The sequence below is a fragment of the Sitodiplosis mosellana genome, unplaced genomic scaffold (genome assembly GCF_009176505.1).
Source record: "Sitodiplosis mosellana isolate CC-2019 unplaced genomic scaffold, AAFC_SMos_1.0 Smas_scaffold_6226, whole genome shotgun sequence".
Taxonomy (NCBI): Eukaryota; Metazoa; Arthropoda; class Insecta; order Diptera; family Cecidomyiidae; genus Sitodiplosis; species Sitodiplosis mosellana.
Window position 1 is genome coordinate 1,718,809 of NW_022601467.1, and position 22,367 is coordinate 1,741,175.

Here is a 22,367-nt window from a genome sequence, read left to right on the forward strand (position 1 = left end):
CAACAACAACAACAACAACAACAACAACAACAACAACAACAACAACAACAACAACAACAACAAAACTCACCACATAATCATTATATTGATTTTACCATCCGGCTATCAACACAATCCATTTATCTATCACCAGAAAAGTGGAAATGCAAGGGAAAGTGGGATAGAGATAGGAGATGGATGCCAACCAAACATTTTCATATTTCACAATTAAATATAGATAAGCGGGCTTTTATGAAAAATGTTATTTCACTTTATTCTAACTTTTCGAAACGATATTTTTCTATTATGAACAGCGATTTTCCGAAAAATGGGTTTGTACAATGTATACATAAATTATCAATAGAATGTCTTATCAAGTGGACCAAATATTTACGCTTTTCTGGTTACTGATACTATTCTAATAAGAAAACATAAAATTCAATTCACAGCTAGAAGAGCATTGATGTGGAGCTCTTCCAAACTCTCTTTCTTTATAATTAGATCCATTTTTGGGATTTTTATGGTTTTCGAAAGAAAAATTGGGCATTGCAATAGTTTGCAGAATATGTGAAAATTTATTTGATGAAGAGTACACTTTTACCCATTTCATTTAGGTTTTGGTTAAGCTTAATTTTATGCCGGTCGATTCATTTGGTATGCAATGGACAAAATTTGCAATAAATTATTAATTAAATTTTAGTTGCAACGGAGACTCACTTACATTTCCCAACTGAACTTGATTCGTTGATTTTGGAAACGATATTAGACAGAAACAATACTTAATCATCATATCAAAGCTGTGTGCGAAGCAACTGTGGGCGGATAGAGAAAGGGGCGCGGATAAACAATTTGGATGAACTTCTGGAGCTGGGTAAAGATGAAGATATATAATGATATTGCATAACACAGTGCAACACTAGTCAAAGGGCAGGGACTTGGTATATCTGAGGTGTTAGTACTACCCCACCTGAGTAAAACCCCAATTGGGTTTTGAAAGTTTAGTAGGGGTTTTTATTTTATCGACCTAGGCAGTTTTTGAGATTCAGTGGATTTTCCAGAGTTGACTTCATCAGTTTTTGGTCAATAACTCATCTAGTATTGGTGACAACATCTTACTGTCATGAGCAAAGTTGTAGTTAAAGGTCCAATAAACAAGTTTTGTGAACAAACTTTACCAAAAAAAATCACATTTGGTGGGTGCAAGTGGGCTAAATGTCCGAAAAAATGTAGATTTTTCCAGTTTTTCGACCATAACTTACGGGGAATACATTTTTTTACTCACTTTCTTCGTCAAAATCATAGCCAGAGAAAAATGAAACAACTCTCTAGAACACATGAACTCGAAAAAGCCACATCCAGTCCACTTTATTGGCTGAAAATCAAATTTGGCTACCAAACAACATTTTTGAGCATTTTTTGAATTCCTATAACTCCTCAACTGATCGAAATAGAGCAATGGTGTCTGGAGCAACTTCGTAGTACTGCTCAAGAACTTTGCAGGTCAATTTCTAAAAGTACTAAAATAGTACTAAAAATGCATCAAAATGTACTAAAATGTACTAAATTGCCTAAAATCATTTTGATGGCCATCGGCCACTCTGAATGATGAAAAACTGCACTTAATCAAGTTAGACGCACTGTTTTGGACCACACTGAACCCTAGCCATCGATACACAACTGAAAAATTGATATGTGATTCGAAAAGATTATAGTCTAAAATGTTACATTTCCATAGGTTAAACTGGTGTATTTTCGATTCACATATCAATTTTTTAGTTGTGTATCGATGGCTAGGGTTCAGTTTTTCATCATTCAGAGTGGCCGATGGCCATCAAAATGATTTTAGGCAATTCAGTACATTTTAGTACGTTTTTAGTACTATTTTAGTACTTTTAGAAATTGGCCTGCAAAGTTCTTGGGCAGTACTACGAAGTTGCTTCAGACACCATTGCTCTATTTCGATCAGTTGAGGAGTTATAGGAATTCAAAAAATGCTCAAAAATGTTGTTTGGTAGCCAAATTTGATTTTCAGCCAATAAAGTGGACTGGATGTGGTTTTTTTGAGTTTATGTGTTCTAGAGAGTTGTTTAATTTTTCTCTGGCTATGATTTTGACGAAGAAAGTGAGTAAAAAAAATGTATTCCTCGTAAGTTATGGTCGAAAAACTGGAAAAATCTACCTTTTTTCGGACATTTAGCCCACTTGCACCCACCAAATGTGATTTTTTTGGTAAAGTTTGTTCACAAAACTTGTTTATTGGACCTTTGGCTACAACTTTGCTCAAAACAATAACATGCTATCACCAATACTAGATGAGTTATTGACCAAAAACTGATGAAGTCAACTCTGAAAAATCCACTGAATCTCAAAAACTGCCTAGGTCGATAAAATAAAAACCCCTACTAAACTTTCAAGACCCAGTTGGGGTTTTACTCAGCTATGGTAGTACTAACATCTCCACCATACCAAGTCTTGGCCCTTTGACTTGTCTTTAAAATTGTTGCACAGTGTAATAGACATGAGAGAAGTATAGGATTGTGTATTAGTGCATCATACATTTATGTACGTCAGCCTTTCTGATCATGAAAATAGTAAACAATACAGCGGCACCTGGGGACTAAGTGCAACGTGTCATACTTTCAACGTTTGAATTACACAGACGCATACTTGTTACAGCAAAATATCAGCATAATTCTCTATTTCTCCAACCAGTCGCCAGGTGCCGCTTTATTGTTCTTGTTTGACGTTTCCTATCTATTTGTACAGACGATCAGAGAGTCTGATGTACGTACATATATACAGACATAGCAGCTGAATGCACACATAGAACCCGCAATTGGAGCTGTCTGGTTTGAAAACACTATTGAATTGCATGCATACACGCTTTTGTACTTCAGATAAAGTAATAAATCAAAATGTTGTAGTTTTTTGTTTCTATCTCTCCGTGCAAAACGAAAAATACACATTGCATTTTATATGGTATAGATGCAAACCGATTCATTCACACTTTAGGCGAACGAAAGAGAGCAAAAGCGGCTAAGAACCGTTCGACAAACAAACTCACGTCCGTTCAGAGACAAAAGGGATCGCATAACAAAGAAATGCATTTTGTACTGCATGCTGTACGGTTGCATGTGATTCATGAAGTGATGACTTTGTTCGATCGCATGATGGGATAAGAGTGGCCGTCGTCGTTCGGGGAGCAAAATGCTCCGCAATTCGGTGGTTTTATTTAAGTCCTTGTTGATTTGTGCTGAATCAATATTTTATCCTCTAATTATTTTCTTTTTTTTTGTCACCCCGAATGAGATTTATGCCAAAAGTTTGGATCGTTTGACGTGTGTTTTGAATTTAAAATCGTATAAATGATGAATATCGTCGTTCGTACAGCATTCTAGATGACAACAGGAAAGTAGAGAGCAAGAGCAATGAAAATAGAAAGAGAGACAGCAATATAGAACGAGAACAAGCGACGAATTCGAATTGCTCTTGAAGAAGGACGAGAAATTTTCCAATTTGAGTAATGAAATGCGGTCATTATTTTTCTTTCCTCCTCAATAACCACCAACTTTCGTACCTGGATTTTAACCGAAACTAGAGCGAAAGAGAGAAGCTTGCACAATTTCTGGTACATTTCCGGTTTATTACTTAAAAGTAATTTTCTCATTTCTCTGCTCAAGCTACATTTACAGTGTTTCGGTGTTAAATTTGAGCGAAGGATCAAACGAAAAACCAAGAAACGTGACAGTGACAAATAATTTCAATGAATAACATTCCAGAAAAAAAAACCACACACAAATACACACATACACCCGCCGAGTGAAAAAGAAAGAGAGAGTGAGAGAGAGAGAGAGAGAGAGAGAGAGAGAGGGTGAGCCGAAAAAAATGAATGAACGAACGACTGTTGTATTAAGTTTTTGCCCTATTTTAACGTTTCATTTCGCTTTCGACTATCGCCGGCAAATGTACTTGCGAGTGCTTGTGTACATGTTTTGATGAAAAATTGCTTGCCACAACCGTACGATGGCATGAATGTTTACCGAGATGTTGAATTCGATTTTATGCTCTCTTGTTTGTCGGATAAAGGGAAAGAAATCCGTATCTACCAAAATTCACGTATGAAATTTTGGGGCAGCAGTGTATTACAAGTTGGCATTTTTTTCGGTATTATTTCCCTTTTGGCTGAAGGACCAATTGGAGTGAACGCGGGATAACTACAAACATTGTATGTTTTGCTTATGCTTATGGTTATGCTTGTACAACACACCGCAGCTGCCACTGCGCACATTAGATATTCTAAATCCATGAGCATAAATAAACTGCCCCAAGCACGTCACCGTACATTTCAATCTAGTCCAAAAATATTCCATTATCTCAACTTTAAATTAGAATTCTTTCGTTATATTAAATATGAACAGATTATAATTTGATGTGTCACAGCAATACCCGTGTCTTAAGACCGTACAAAATGATTGACAATTAGGGTACACAATGGCTACATGTAGTGCGGTATCAATGTGAGGCAAATTCATGTTGCCATGTTAGTATTTGTTTATGTCGACTACTTAATTTATTACAAATTACTTGAACGATTTACGTTTTTTCTTCTTGTTGTTTTGTGAATGTTTTGGGTTTTCAAGAAAATAAATGAATGGAACATAGTGGAAATGTGTACACTCAACTGACTTGTCATAACATTTCTTAGAAATTTAATGGCATTGATTCACAAGGTTATCAATAAAAATGATTAAATACCAATGTCAGACGAAATAATGTGTAAAGCCATCCAATCGAATTGAACAAAAGTTATAAGTTTGTCATTTATCATGGCCGATGTATCGAGGGAGAGAGAAAGAGAGAGAAAGAGAGAGAAAGGGAGAGAAAAGAAAAGCACCTAGGGAAAAGGGCGAAACATGTGACATCTACCCCATAGTTCGAAATGTAGTTAATGCTTTTTGGTGAAGAAATGTTGTCTCCGTTAGCAGGTTTTTTTTTTGTCTTCTTCTGTACATTATACTCGATACATGAATCATCGTTCATAAATTGGCTTTCATCAAATAGCGATGTGATACATTTTTACCTCCTAATTGGAATGAATGTTTTCCGAATGAACGCTGTAGGGGCATTTGAAGAATGATTCGCTCTTCTTTTTTTTTTAATGAAGAATCGAAAAAAATGACATCGACTCTTTTCGGTGAATGTGTTTTAATTGTATTTTTTTCCGGTCCAGCAATGGGATCTGCTCACACAAACTTCTCTATCAATCGAAAAAGCAACAGAAAAAAACTTTGATTTCTCTTGTTAATTTATGTGAACCAAATGAATGGTACGGGCTTATTTGTGCCGACGGCAACGAACTCACTATTGTCCTTTTGCATTGTCCCCGCACTTTTTCTTCGCATTTGGTCGGTGCTCGTCCGATTCGTGTGGCACATTACAGCCGTTAGTAGCGTACCAACGATAAAAACAATCGAAAAATGAAACATAATATACCGAAATTGTATCAATTTCAACGTCTTTATCTGGTCGCTATGTGTGTGTTTTATCTCTTAATTGCATGTAACACAATATGTTGTGGTTATCATTAAGGAGATTAGTACAAATGTGTTGTTCATTTCCAGATACAATTTGTTTTCGATTCTCTCGCCCTCTCACTCTCTACCTCTCATTGGCCATGGATCCTTTTTGTACCTTTTCGAATAGCTTGTGCTTCCATTATCCATTTGTACGTTGATGGCTCTTCTGGTTCAATGTGAATTTTGTGTGCATGTACCAGTGAGTGTATTTTTGTAAATGGATTTAGATGCGTGGTTTGCTATTAACTATTGGCCGTTCGTTTTCGTTCTCATTCTCATTCTGGTTTTGCCATTCCCAATGCCTAGCAAAACTAAAACCGTACTTCAATCGATTCTGTAGTACATACATATATTCCCGCACCATATTTGGGAGTAAGAGTTCGACTCAGTGGTAAATTGCAACACACAAAGGCAATACACATTTGGCCGAAGACAATTGCGTTTCACAAACTGTCATCCCATTGAAATGACCAAGAAACGAATTGAAATGATGGGCGAAAGATAAAGAGAGAGAGAAAGAGAGAGAGAAAGAGAGAGAGAGAGCAATCGAAGGAAATAACGAGAAATGAGAAAAAGAGAATAACCAACATCCAAACCAAATCGGAGGAATGGTAAAGACGGACCATTTCAAATTAGTTCAGAGAAACCAGAAACGATACCTAATGTTTGGCAAATATAATCAAATTAATGTGATTGATTTCGTTTTGCGTTTGTTTATTTCACTTTTGTGTTGTGTTATTGCATTGTCGACTGCCTGCCTGCGTGCTCACACGTTGCGATTTCGTCGCACATTTACCCATCTGCCCAATGCCTTCATCTCAACTTATTTTGCTCGTTTGTTCGTCGAATTTTTCGGCACAGAAGTGCTGACTTTCTATTTTAATTAGTACACTGCTTACAACTCGTTATGAATACATGTGAATGAAGTGCATTGAGATAACGTTCGGTGTTCGTAGCATTTCGACTTGCATCGCACAATCAGCAATTGATCGACAGAAAACGTATTTACACTGACTTCTCTCGGGAGACGAAAAACCGAAGAGAATAACCAAGAAAAAACAACAAATTCATGTTACTTACGATATATCTCCGAATGGTGCAAACGCATCCTTAAGCTGTTGTGTTTCTATTTCAGGACTTAAATCCCCTACGAATATGTGATAATGTTCTGAAATTAGAAATGAAATTGTTTTAATTTGGTTAGATTTGCCATAGTATAATCATTTATTATCGGTTTGAAATCATTTATTATCGGTATGTATATCTCTACTCGGTTGATGTTCGCTCACAGTTTATGCTATGTATGTGCGATTGTTAGCATATGAATCTGTTCGTGCACGAACACTCAAGCGTACCGCTCAATGTGTGTAATTTATACACACACCATAAAGACATACAGTCGATAAATGTGCGGGTTTAATCTAAAACTCAATGGCTATTATCGAATTGGCTAGGCTAGAGAATTTAATAGAATCCATCAAATTCACCAATAAATTCAAATTTCTCTAGTGCCGCGCGGTTGGTTTTGCTAGGTTTTTTTTTTGTATTCTTTCATTTCTCTCCAGTATTGATGTTGCTGCTATTTTGTTTGGTGTTGGCAGCCGAAACCTACTATAGTGTGCTCGGCCAAAAAGAGTGACGAATTACGTAAAATTCTGTTCTCTCTCTCTCACCTGCCACATGCATTCGCATATGTAATTTTTTTCACGCTTTACAAAACCATCGATTTAGCCGCTATCAATACTATTCAATTTGTGGTTGGCAATTTTCAATCGCAAATTTCTGCGTTGGATGTTCGAGTTTCCGGTTAAACACATTGCAGCGCGCATTTCCCATTTATTCAATAAATTATGATGGGTTCAGCTATGGGGCCAGAGTGCATTCAACTATGCATTCAAATTTCAAACAATTTAAATGGTCAGGGCATCGGAGAAGAAAAAAAAAATCCGTGTACGGCCAATGCAATTCGAGATAACAGTATCGTCTCGACGTTCGATCTCAACACCGTGAAAATTAAAGTGCTTCAACGCCAAAAACTTGCCATAGAAGATTCGACAAAAAAAGAGAAAACAACAACAACAGCAATATCTAAACATACATGCACACAAATTGAGGAAATCCTCCACATCGGTTCACCCCATTCACCAACTAGTGCAACTAAAAAGCGAGATTGATATGTTGTACAGAATGATCCAGCCAGCCCGAGCATGTCGTTAGAATGACTGCACTATCAACATAGCCAATTGTGATGCGAAAGCGAGATGTGTAGAATGGCAGAAATAATGGCAAAAAACCGGCCATCATCCAAACAAATCGATGGTGGTCAACAATGAAACACCAAAAAAAAGCCGTTATCCAATTTAATAATATTATTGCCAAAATGCGGTTTGTTCACATGTTAAATTTCACATGGGTCTTTCCGCGGTTTTATCGAAAATAAAGCACATATTCAAAATACCACCACAACAACGGCAAACAGTGAGGAAAAAAACACACATACTCCATGTAACCTGTCCCCCTCACTCGCTTGCCCACATACATACACGCGATATGATTAAATGAGATCAATGTGAACGAATTTGAGATAGAGAGTGCGAAAGGAGCGATGCGTTTCTGTTGACCTGCACGTTCATATGCACAAATGCATCAATCAATAGATAATACCACTATTATACTCAGCGGAGGAGAGAAAAAGTGGATGAGACAATTTTATTTTTGGAGCTTCCATTAAGCGTCTACATTTACTTTAGCACTAATTCGAATCCACTGGAATTGTTTGTCGACCACAAAACGCCATTCAATCTTGTGTGTCAAATTCAAGAAGTTCCAACTATGCCTAAGCTCTCGTTCTTCTAATTGTTTTGCATTTGCATGTTTGCAATATGAAACGCAAGTGAGTTCTGAACATTTTGAAAATTTCAACTTTTCATGTGTATTTCAATCGATATGATTCCTCTGGCGTTTGATGCATCAATGATGCTTCAAATTGCAATGGTTTGTAAGCTCTTTAGATGTGCACAATACTTCGGGGTGTAGAAAGTTTTGAAATCGGATACACGGTGTACCGATGAAATGACGATAGAATTTCAATAGGTTTCCAATTTGCCTATGCTCTCTGTGTGTGCGATGTATATAGTTACTGTTCCTTTCATGTTGGCATTTTAATAAAATGCTTAAGCTTGGTGAAGAATGAAAAGAAAAATTCAAATAAATGTTATCAAAAGCTTTTATTCACATTTCAGTGGGAAGTATCGGTTGCTAATTCAACACGAATGAATAAACTGTATCGTTACAACTTAACCGGATAGTAGAGTCGATGCTATGGCCTCGTATGTAATGAGAAAATCAAATGAAAACGGAGACGAGAGAGAGAGAGAGAGAGAGAGAGAGAGAAACGGAGATGATGGAAAACAACGAGAGTATCTCTTGACAAATTCAAATGGGGCTTTGTAATATGTGGAATGAATGTATGCGAGAATCTGAACCCTATTATCATGTTCGCGGATATACATGTGAAATTCAAATGAATAAATACGACGTTCTTCCACTCACAGGCAAATAAACAATGAGGTGCTGTGTGATCTTCAACGAACAAATAGCGATTGTTCTGAGGAACGAGTAACAGAGATGAAACAAAACATAGAACAACAACAACAACAACAAGGAAAATAAAAACCCAATGAAGAAGACAAATACCGGAATTTAATAACCGAAGCACAGGTTATTGTTCGGCATTGTGTGGTTAATGCAACATCAAAAGCATCCTCACCACATTTCGTTCATCCGTTCATTCAATCCCATTACTCGTTGGTTTGGGATGACAATGCTTTTTATGTTACACTGAATGGCATTAAAAATCCGGGCTTATTAAATCGATTGTTTCTAGCGCGCGCACATACACATTGTAAATATGTACAAATATTATGAGTGCAAGAACACGATGCAATCGTATAACAATATGCTGTGATATTTGATGTGTGAGCACGTATGGGTGTGTGTGTGTGAGTATATGCGTGCGCGTATGTTTTGAATGGTTTTATTCATTTTTTTTCATCGCAAAAAGAACTGAATGTTACCGCGATAAAGGCGCTTACATCGAACTAAATACCGCGTATCGCATTTAAATAACGGGGAATGAATGGAACGCCATTATATTGGCCTGGAATGTTGGAGTGTTGATGTTGTTGCCGTTTACTGTATGTTGTTAGCAGTGTGATCGTTATTGTTTTTTAATCTCTACCGATTTGCTTCCACTAAAACAATAATACATAATAATACATTTAATTTATGCGATTGTTAATTGATTACAGGAATTAAAAGCAAACAAAAGTACAAAAGCGAATGCGCCCACGCTAGTATACGACGACAAAAGCCGAACCAGAGCGGAAGAGAGAGAGAGAGAGAGAGAGAGAGAGAGAGAGAGAGAGAGAGAGATAAAAAAAGAAGTAAGCAAATATTCAGACGAATTATTTTTTAGCATGATGGCGTTGCCTGATATTGTGATTCCGTGCACCCTAACACATGTATGTATGTATGTTTGTCAACGATTAAGCGACACATTCAGCGAAGCGTAAATCGCTTCAATTTCACCATGTTTGCATTACGGATTTACTCTCATCCATTAATTCGGAAGACGATTTATGTGTCGACAATCAACCCGTAAAACTGACACATACTTGAGGAATGGCCTCTTTTGCGAACGAAAAAAAAAACTGGTTTCTGATACGATGTACTACCGAAATGCAAACAGAAAATAACGAGTAAACGCTTTCAATTGGTAGCTACCAATACATGAGATTTTTATCATCACTAATGCAAGTTCATTTGCTAAGAAGCAGGATTATATCCGTACATTTTTTGATTTACCAGCTATACTGCATTTGCAACTGTTTGTGATGTGCTTATCGTCTTATTCACGAGATCATACGATGAACGGTGGCTCTTTGCTTTCAACTCTCATCAATACACATAATCTTTTACGCTTATTTGTTGTTGTTGCAACAGTTTTCAGTTAATGTTCAACGTAAGACGGAGCATAAATAGTTTGAGGGTGGGGAATGCGTCGTCCATTAACACTTACAGGTGACCTTCACTCCATTGCTTTTCGACATAAATCGCGCTACAGCTACCGTATCACAAATCACTTGTATACTATACATTCGCATGTCAGGGGGTCACTTTTGTGCACATCAATCTCTTCACCCCCATTCCGTGCATATTTTTCAAACACTAGACTATACTTTTCATTTTTATACGTACAAAAGAACAGAATAAAAATCCTCACTGGTTGATTAAATAGATCAATATTTCGGGATAATATATTGGACTAAGCAATGTGCATTTCAACATCGGCTAAACGTCAGATTTCGTTGATACTTTTCACCCATATTCATGCATCAAACATAGTATTTCCTCTATGAACAGATTGAATTTATCGGATAATGTTTTGTCGAGATTTTCATTTTTAGAACTGGAAAATGTATGCTGCTGACTGTGTGAACAACTGTAGCTTTAATGGGCATGCATATGAGAAATGCTCTGCAGATTTTCGATTGATGGCAAATATCGGATAAGAGAATATGTCGGTTTCAGACATCGTGACATTTAATTTTTTCTCAATTTACGTTAGCAATAAACGAAACAGAAAGGAAAAAAACGGAAAACCAGACAAAAATAGTAAGCGTCTGCTCTGCGAAACAAATAACATTATTAACGATTAACGAACGGAATAGAACACACAATTACGTCGAACATTTTTCATTCTACTGCTTTCGGCTATTGACTCAATCGAATGAACGTTGGCAGAGTGGTGGAAAAACGAACAATGACGGTGACGTGAATGAAAGAAGAAAAACAAAATAAAGTAGGGGAAAAAATGATCAAATCATGTCGGTGGTCATTTTTTATCCAGTTTAATTTCGTACTTTTCGATATTTAGCGGAACTCATGTCTCTCTTTTTTTGTTGGTGTGTTGGTGTGTGTGTGTGTGTGTGTGTGACATAGTTCTTGTTGGACTTCTTTGAAATCGTCTCACCATGGGCACGAACGAGCACATGCTTTGATTGTGCGGTGTAGTATAAATGTGCGGTCATTCGTCATTATTTTCATAATATAACAAGGCGTAGTTGATCAACGATTATTAACGCCAATAAATTATACCGTTGACCGTTGTGTATTGTGCACCACTGATTGTAGACTACAGTTCCCACTGACTTTCATAGGGCTTTCACGAAAGATACACAGACACACACACACACACACAAATATATATAAAAACACAAACAGGGCGGAAAAAAATCATCACAAATCAAATTACGGTTGGGTATTGTTTCTTTCGCCATTTCCTCCTCAAATATAGCGCATACTTAAAAAGTTTTTCGTTGAATGCCGTCACTTGTAGTTATGTATGCTGTTACTGTTGATGTGGTGCTTTTTGTTTACTGGGCAACTTTTAATTCATTGTTCGCCTTGTGTAGCCACCAAATAATAAGCTTTGTGTGATAAATTGCACTCCATACTCCTGTTGTTCACTTCAATTTCAATTTCATCGTTTCAAACTTCGGTGTTTCATACACACATCGCACCGTTATGTGACTTGAATAATTGTCACCATTATTTGGATTGCAACTATCATTTGTGTACTCATTTACTCATTCGATTAATTAAATCGAAAATCATTTGGAATTTGATGGCGGTGAAGATAGGTGATTTTTTTTTTCATGTACGGTGACATAGCAATAAAATTGCCTCTCCGGTTGTATTTTTCATTTACCTTAATGTCATTAAATAATTGAGATTAATCAAGTTATTTAATGTATTTTGTTATGAAATTGATGGTAATGTCCAATGAAATTGATACAAAATAGTTTTGCTCGCATGTTTTTTCATTGTTGTTCGCCTTTTTGTTGAAGCATTTTGAACGTAGAGAGAATTATAGGTGTCGGCATTACATGATCAATGATTTATTTTGAATGGTGAGTTATCGTTTATCTGAATTGCCTCGATTAATGACTTTTCACGTAGACATATTCTTGGTGGTTTTTTTTTTGTCTAATTGTCCTCCATTCATAGATTCGAGTACCTTTCTATTTCTTTTCAACTTTTGTCGTCTTATCCGCATTGAAACAAAAACTTCAATTATGTGAAACTAATGAACACCATAAAAGTTGAGCCAATCAACTAAAATCTAGCTTAATAACTTTCAAACACGTTTAAACCGTAGTGAGCGCTCAATGCCAACGACATAATTACTCATTGGCTTACTTAATTCACATTTTCTTTTCGATTTTGAAGTCTGTCATTTCGATCTGTCATATGATTCGTGTGTAATTGATTGCGTTCCTTTGTTAATTCAACAAATTATTCAACCAATTTACGGTTCGATTCGGTTGTAAGTTTCCCATTGCAATGTCTCAATCGAATGATTCGGTTTTGAAGTTGAGCTACACAGAAAATGAACTAAATGGATCGCATAATTCTGCAATTGTTTTCGAACCAATTGTCTCTCTCACCTGCGGTGCACCGGTGCACCAATTAATGAAGGTGGAATGAAGCAACAGAAATGCAAAGAAAGAAGGAGACGAAAAGAAAAAGAGGAGAAAAAAATGATGATGAAAATGACATAATTATGGAACTAAGTTACTTAGTAAAACTTAGTGCGCTCAAGAAGCAAGCTGTTCAGGAATTCCAAATCGAAATCGAAATCGAAATCAAAGTCAAAGCTAAATTTAATTTATTTTCCATAATGATGAAAATCGCAAGCCGTTAACGTACCTACACTCAAATCGTGTTCATTTCGATTGAGAGAGGGAGAAAGAGGGAGAGAGAAGGGGAAACAGAAAGTCGCTTGAAAAGAGAAATTTTGGAAACATGAACATCGAAAAGGGACACAAGTAATTCGATTGTGATGTGACACTATTATCAATTGAATCGATCGAAAAAGGGAAGTGCATGGAAGCCAAAAGACACCTTTCGCCTGAATGGAAGCAAGCATGTATAATAGTATCACTACTCATTACATAGAAACGGTAAATTCATGGTTTCGCTATTCATTGGCCGGATGTGAAAAGGCGACCAATGGAGAAAAGATGGATGAAACTAGCCTGATTCCTTCTTAGTCAACTTTCTTTTCTTATTTAGCTGTGCGCATACATAAGCATGTTGTATGTGTAGGTGTGTATCTTTTTTTCTATCATGTTTTGTACTTTTATCCCCTCTGTCACGCAGTGCGCTGCTTTTTTTTGCTGTTTGTCGAAATTTTCAATAGTTTCCATTACGCTTGGTATCTACAAATGTGCAGCGCGGAAACAGAGATTCCCGTATAGATTGTATGAAAGAGCGCCTCCTTTCAAGTGGTCGGGGACGAGAAGAAAAAAAATGAAACATTTGCAGCGTGCAAATCGCCACATAATTCACAATAGCCGGTTGAAAGAAGTGTTCAAGTAGGAATTGCAGCATGTATTTCGATCCAGGTTAGATTCGATATTTTTTTTCCTCATTCCATCTCGTCATTTTTCCCTTTTTTCTGCCCAGTTTCACATTCTTCTTCCAGCCATTTTGCAATTCACTTTTAGCACAAACAATTACGCCACTACGTATTGGAGTATGTTTAATACGTCGCATAGTCACTCTTCTTCGTCGTTATTTCTCTCTCACTCTCTTTCTATTCACGTGACATAAATGGATATATTTTGTACACAAAACGAAGATATACACCCTCACATGTATGCAGAGAATGTGAATATTGCTAATATTACATTGTATTATGTTCAATCGACGATTAATGGATTGGACTTTTGAAGATGAATAGATTTTGTGTGGATGCTGTTCTATTTTGGTACTGTTGTCGAGCTATCAACAAAAGATCGGATGAGAAGAAAAAACGTCAACAACAACGAGCAAATCCTTCACTTGTGAATGAATGTAGAACTGAGAAGAGCTGAAGTGGGCGGTGTGGTGTGCATGCTCGTGCATTATTTGTTAGCGCGAAAGAAGTGAAATATCGCTGAATATCGCTTATTTGATTTTAAAGTTACATGTATGATTATCGTTAGCTTTTGCTCTGGGTTTTCGGACGATAAAGAAACAACTCGAGAAAAAAGCGAACAGAGATTTTTGGAGAAGAGAGAAATAGAGAGGGAGTGAAATTTAAAAAAAAAAACCAAAGAATACCTTCTTTTCAACGACATTTTAATAAATGATTCAATTTACGGTATGTTCCAAATACTAGATGTGTCAACGAGCACAATGCTTAGCGTTGTACAGGGAGTTGCGCCTAGTGTAACAATTCGAATATGCTATCAAATGAATTTTGCGAAACAATTTTGCTTGGCACGGCGCTTCAAGCCAAAACGTATTCCATCCATTTTTTTTGAAATGGCGCATTCTACACCCTGTATGTAAATGCAAATAAATTGTATATGTATTCGCATCACATCAGCTATCTTCGTCACCGACATCACAATTCACGTTCGGTGCTCAGCACTTTTGTAATCGTGACGATACTTGTCTTTGAATTCGCCCATTCATTTTATTTTTACCTGATTGCATTTCACAAACTAGTATCACCGAAACTTTTCCACTTTTTTCATGTCAATGTCGTTATTATCGCAACTCATCCCCTCCACCGCCACCAACAACGCTTGCTGGTAGTCGCACTTATCCACCATAACAGACGATCTGAGCACGTACAACACAGCACAAAGCACAATCATATTATGTCGTTAATCTATTACATCTTAATGCAAAAATGTTTATTGTCACATCCTGTTGTTCCTGTTATTGTTGTTATTCGATCGGTGACGACAACGAAAAAATAGGAAACAGAAAGTAAAATGAATATATATCGTCGTTTGGCGAAACTCATTTTCTGAGCCAAAAGTCAATGATACAGAGAGAGAGAGAGAGAGCGAGGCAGCGAGAGAACGCGAAAAATGTGAGAAGAAATAATCGTGACATGATTGCTTTCTACTGCCGTTGCCGTTGTTGTTGTTGTTGTTGTTGTTGATGTTGTTGTGATAGGGTGCTACTTTAAAAGGCTTTTCATCAACCATTCGCATTTAAAACACATTTGAAGCTACAATGAATGCGTTTTACCAGTTAATTTGGTCCCTTTAAGACACCAACAAGTTTATGGTATTTATAAACATCAAGCGAAAACCGCACAAAGAACGCGAAATAAAGTCGAAGGCCACGACTAACAATCCAATGCCAAAAACAGCGACGGCACCAACTTTTCAACGTACTTACAACACAAACGGTAGTATGTCGCGACAAACAATGGTGAAAGTGAAAAAAAAAGAATAGAACGGACAAGAATCAAAAAGAAGAAGGAGAAAAATGAAGAGAAAAAACAACAACAAGGCATTTCATTACTTTAAAATTATTTTCATGATATATTTGAATATGAAATTCATTATAAGCTTGTATTTTGACATCCGTACGCAAATGAAAACGAGCGAACACAATGTTTGGTTTTGTTTTCGTTTATTTGTTATGTGCGCGCAGTCGTTCATTTGTTGGTTGCTCTCTCTCTCTCTCTCTCTCTCTCTCTCTCTCTCTCTCTCTCTTTCTCTCTCTCTCTCTTTCCTACTGTCGTTCCACTTTTCCTCACTGCGCTCCCTTGCATCTATTCCGTTCGTTTATTTTTTCTGGTCCTTGGTTTACTTTCTCTTTTTATTTCGGCATGTATTCGCATCTTTATCTGTGGTACGCTTTTTTAACTTCTTAATTTTCTTTTATTATTAAAATTAATGTTTGTGTCTTTTTTTCCTTTTTCTTTTTCTGTCTCTTCTTATTCTGTTCTGAGGAGGTCATGGTTTATGTGTGCATGACTTACAGAGTGGGTGAGCGAGAAAGATCTTTTCTACTTTTTGTTTATTTCTGTATTTGGGAGATGCTGTTTTTACTTTTCCGCACACGAAGTGTGAAGGAAAGTATAGCGATCGTCGTGAAAATTTTAAATTTTCTTTGTATACACGATAACTTACAAAATAGTAGAGCGATTTTGCTTAAATTTGGCCAGGAGGTAGCTTACGTAAATATCTTGGATGTATCAGAAGTTGAACCAAATTGAGCCAGTCCATCTGGTACTTTTTCAACATCATAGATTTTCATCCAAGGGTCCCCCATTGGATTTTTTCGGGAATAAATTTCTTTTTTCACCACAAAAAAATGCATTTTTTGGTTATTTCTTAGTCTTCCTCGCGATTTTTTCGTGGTAAACCGTGTTAAACGATGTTTTACCACGGTGGCCGACCATGATGGTCTGTTTTTAATTACTTTTTTCGCTTCAAAATGCATTTTCTGGCTGTTTTTTTATATGTTAGCCGTGTTAAATGGTGTTCTCACCACGATGGACGATTTTGATGTCCTTTTTTACTGTTTCGAAAAACCCACGAAAATTCCTTGTATACACGATGACTTTCGAATCTCTTGAGCGATTTTGTTTAAATTTTGCAACGTGGTGTCTTATATAAATATCTTGAACGTATCAGAAGTTGGACCGAATCGAACCAGTCGATCTGGTACTTTTGGTATATCATGGAATTTCCTTGGATTTTTCGATCAAAAAAAAAATTTCTATAATTTTTACTTTTCCGCACACGAAGTGTGTGAGAAAAGTATAGCGATCGACGTGATAAAAAGTGTGCTAATTTTTGTTGTGTCCACGATAACTTTCGAACCGCTTGAACGATTTCGCTCAAATTTGGCCAGGAGTCACAATTAGTAAATATCTTGGATGTATCAAAAGTTGGGCTAAATTGGACTAGTTCATCTGGTAATTTTCGGATGTCATAGAATTTCACCCAAAGGGGGACCCTTGGATTTTTTTGAAAAAAAAATTTTTTCTTGTTATCATAGAACGGATTTTTGATTTGTTTTAACACAATTTTATCATGTTAATCCGTGTTAAATGATTTATAACACGATGGCCGACCATGATTGACTTTTTTTCTATTTTTTTTTTAAATTTTTTTTTAAGACTTTTTATTTTTTTTTAATGTTTTAACACGATTTTCTCATGGTAAGTGATGTGGTGTTCATGGTGTTATAACACGATGGTCGACCACGATGGACTTCATACCATTTTTACATAGTATAGTCAATATGGGTATCATATGAAAGGTCTTTGAACGAAGATGAACATAAATACCATCCGGGTCCTTCATGGTTATGGTAACATCACTTAACAATTGCAACATTCCATCCAAGTGATCTATATTTTACATTCTACCGAAAATGTGCGGAAAAGTTCGTTTTACATGGTAAAACATTTTATTTCCCTTGTTTTGCCGATGATTCTGTAGTTCGTTGGCTCATTCTTCCATTCAATAGAATGCGAAAACTTGAACGGAGGTGAAAATTCCAACAAATGAAAAGAAAATGCAAAGAAAAAAAAAATAGAAGAAGAACGGCGAACACAATGAAACCATCAAAGGTTTTGAGAGAGATGAAAATACAAATACACGGTGCTCAAACCAAAATCGACGACAAATAAAATATATTGTTCTTCGCAAATGTAAAATAGACTAGATATTTAAGTGGGTTTTTATCTGTTTGTGTGTTTATCTCCCCTCAGCCCATCTCTCTTTCTTCTTCGCGTCTGCCAACATCTGCTAACATCGAAATTAGAAATTGCAGAAATTACTTGAATAGCATTCAACTTTGTTTGCGGATTTTTCTTTTCTTTTCTGGATTCAATTCTGTTTGAGCGTTGCTCACTTCTTGATTCCATTCATTTTCCTTTGTTCTGAATATCACGTTAGCCGTGGGTTTTATTGTTCAACAACACAGTGGCAGCAACTTTTGACTGAAATCTTCCAAGTTATGTAAGTAATTATGAGAATGCCAAACTTGCAGAAGGGAAATTTGAATGCTATTCATAATCTTTAGCGCATCGTTTACAGTGGAGAAACAAATTTTGACATTGCACTGTTACCATGTAAAGACGCAAGACAAAAAAAAACCAACGCGCATTGCTTTCGCTCAGTGTACATTTTGAATTATTTTTAAGGCAGCAACGACAACAACAAGAAGAGCAAAAAAATATGCAATGAATAAATCACATACGAATTCAAATAAGTTTGTACATTTTTAATTCAGTAGCATTCATTTTCAAAACAGTTTTCGAATCGGGCTTGCTTTTCCATTTTTGTGCTCATGCATAACCAATTCGATTCAATATAGCAGCTTTTATTTCCGCCGATACGAATATTTAAAAAAAAGAACATGTACACGGAGTTCTAGGGGTTTATGTGTTATACGAGTCCGCGCGAGTCAAGGCAAAGTTGCACGAGTCAGTATGGAAATTTTGTACGGAGATTCGAATCATTTCAGATAATCCACAGACTTGTGGACTTGCGAAACTCCATATAAAATTCCCATACATTTTTCACTGACTCGCGGAATCTCTCGGATGACATATAAGTCCCTCGACGTAGTGAAACACAATGAATTGACTATTTAATGTGGAATTGCGAGCAGTACAAATAATACGGGAACTAAATCCAATTTTCATAGAATGACTAGTATTGAGTACATTTTGACGGCAATAGTCTTTGTGTATGCCTAAATCCAATATTCGATGGCATACTGTTACAGTGTTACAACGGTGTAATTTGGTCACCTAAAAAGCTCCAGGAAATTTTTCGGAGGAAATAATAAAGTCAATTGGCACAGATGTAATACGGTAACAACATAAAAAAAAGAGAAGAGAAATGAAATTCGAAGGAAATTGAAAATTACAACAGGTATTTTCGGGAGATTTGGAGGCGCATCAAAATTTGATGATCAAATGCTCTTGGACAATGGATATGGACTGTATATTTTCTGCGAACGGCAGACAGAAATCAGTTTCATATAACTTGCACACTGACACATTGCCTCGTTGATCACTGTCCACATACAGCAAAACGTATCTCTCTTTTGTTTGGCATTCACTTGTCAACAGAGAAATTGTAGCGCTGAAGGCATACGTGTTTATCATTTCATCAAACCCGAGCTTTTCTTTCCTCCTTCTCGTTCGCTCTCCCTTCTTTCTTCATGCCCTCATCGTGTTATTATGGTTGCCGTTCATTGCCTTATGACATAATGGGCCGCATGTTTTATTTATTATTGAATATACCAGCATATTACGGGGGAACAAAGTCATTGTTTGCATCCGGTAGTTTATATTGTGCTCTTCCACATTTCTACCACCTTTCGCATGGCAAAGCCCGAACAATTGTCGTCCCTATTGCGAATATCGTGTCCACAGCGACACACTACATAGATAGATGGACAGCCGATCAGATAGGGTATATTGGGAAGGAAAAAACAAGTGGAACGAGAGCGAGATATAGATGGCAATAGAACGAGAGCGAATGAAAGATAAAGAAAAACTCGAAATATCTTTGCCTGCTTCCCATGCTTCATACTTTATTCACAACGTTTGGTGGTGGCGGGAATCTGTGAGGTAGATGAACAACACAAACACAAATCTCAAACCGTACACTAATGATAACGAATCAATGCTGAACTCGCAACGACTAGCATCGAATAACTAACACACTGGATGTCCGTCCATACACAGCGCATAATATCGACAATTAGCAAAAGCGTAAAAGTTATCCGTTCGATGGCCGTCATACGCAAACATTCGAGCACTTGCCATTTGGTCCATCTCGATATTTCATCAACCTAATCCAGCACATACACACCACCTCTTTGTATGGGATTTAAGTTTTAAACTTTCAGTCTATATACTAAATATTTGGGTCACAAAGAACTATAAAAAAATATCTGATGAATAAAACGTATTAGACAGCATTAGACATATAATTCGATTTATCAAAAATTAAATCTCACCATAAAAAGAGATCAAACAAGGGATTCGCATTGCTGTAGCGGCATGAGATGTAGCGGTAAAACTCAACACCGACTAGTTGAGATGAACAAAATGGCCATGGAAAAACTTTAGCTTATTAAGCACCAAACTGACAGACATTGGAAATTGTGCCTTGGTGAATTTGTGATGTGAAGCGCGCGTGGTGTTATTTGTTGGTCGACGAAGACATGGTACATTCGTCACACACACAGCACACAGCTAAACGAAGAGAAAGCGAGTGGAAAAAGAGGAAACCGAGAGTTGTAGAAAATCTATAAAAGTTAAAAGAATCGTAAAATTCACTCTCTGGGGAAACAATAAAAGCGCTATTATTCGGTGAAATATTCTCCGTTTGTTTCTCTGGTATGCGCATCTTGTGTTTGAACTCTTTCCTGTTCCATTATTCGTTTTTGAATGAGTTTGGTATTCAGTTCGACTTTCTTCCCTCTTTCATGTGCACTCTCTGTGTGTTATTTCGAGGTCCAATCGGTGCGGGAGAGATGGGTGGGCTAGTGAATTTTTTTTTGCTGAAATGTCAGCAAATTCTCGATCTCTGCAGCCGGCTCGACTTCTAATTTCATTGCTGTATTGATTTTTTTATGTGAGACTCTTGTGATTATTAAATGCACATTTGTGTGTGTGTGTTCGTTTGTTTGTTTGTGCATGCAGCGTCGCTCGCATCGATTGCTGCTTTTACATGTCTTTCGTATTTATTACGTTGCATTCCGGCTGATTAACAATTTCATTCCAACGATTGCGATGCAGTTAACGACGTCTGTGTCATGTGACTCCGATGCTTGTATATTTGGATTGTAAATTTCTTGATCCATTGTCGCACATACCGCCAAAAACTATGAATTCGTACATTTGGTTCGGTTGGGTTCGGGATTGGTCTTTTTATTCGTTTGTCCGTGTACGAGCAACGCCCTACAACAAATCCGAAAATGAAGAGAACGGAATTGGCAAACAAAACCCATTCTATTTTAACCAGCTTAATTTGTTCACTACACACCACCACCACTATCACCTCTACCACCAAAAATTGTTCGATTTTGTTTGCTTCGCTTCATCCCCATTTTCATTCTTATCGAAATGCGTCCCCAGCAAAATGAATTGCCGACAAATGCTACCGAAATATAAACAGCGGGTATCATATGCGGAAATATTTTCCCGAAAAACTGTGTGCATTCGTTAATGAAGTAAACGTAACCATTTTCCTAGTTAATTTTATGTCATCATCATTCGTCACGCATTCATTATTCATATCGACAAACGATAATACGATATTCAGCAAAAGTGCCGAAAGTCATGTACGTTATTCGAAACATTTTGTCAATCCGGTGTTCGTCATCCTTTCGTACATGGCAAATACTGATACCGCGTGTGTGTGTGTGTGTGTGTGTGTAGGAGAGAGGGTGAGAGAGAGACAGAATAAAAAGCAGTGAGCACATATTTACTGCTTGGACTGTTGATGAGGCAAACATACCGGAAATATTTCGCTGATACGGAAGGAGTAAAAGACGATAAACTTTTGCTTTCTGCTTGTTCTGCTTATGTTATTGTGTTTGATAAACGGTAATGAATGGACGTGTTTGCGTAAATAATTAATAAAGCACGAAAGAAATGGCGTTCATCCATCGTTCGTTGAAAATCTAATGAATCGCTCATTTTGCTTGTAGTAGTGAAGAGACAATTGATTAATTTCATTTGATTTGATTTAATTAACTGAGAATAACGGAAGACATTGAAGCAGAAAAAAGTCGCACACAACACCTGCCGGGAATGCTTATGCACACACACACAAAATAGAACACAAGATCAAGACATAGATAGAGTGTAAGTGGCTATGGGGAAAATTTATGCTTTAAAAAATAAACTTCAGTTTGCTGCTCTTTGCTCTCTCTCTCTCTCTCTCTCTCTCTCTCTCTCTCTCTCTCTCTCTCTCT

At 36.8% G+C, this 22,367-nt stretch overlaps 1 protein-coding gene across 6 annotated transcripts in view; it reads right to left on the reverse strand.

The window, feature by feature from the left end:
• LOC129579096 (nucleolysin TIAR) overlaps positions 1-22,367 on the reverse strand; it is a 456,813-nt gene that overhangs the window by 182,330 nt on the left and 252,116 nt on the right. For all 6 annotated transcript variants that reach the window (XM_055468749.1, XM_055468748.1, XM_055468751.1 and 3 more), the window contains one exon: positions 6,636-6,723. In XM_055468749.1, coding sequence (XP_055324724.1) covers positions 6,636-6,723 — 88 coding nt within the window. The remainder of the gene's footprint in view (positions 1-6,635; positions 6,724-22,367) is intronic.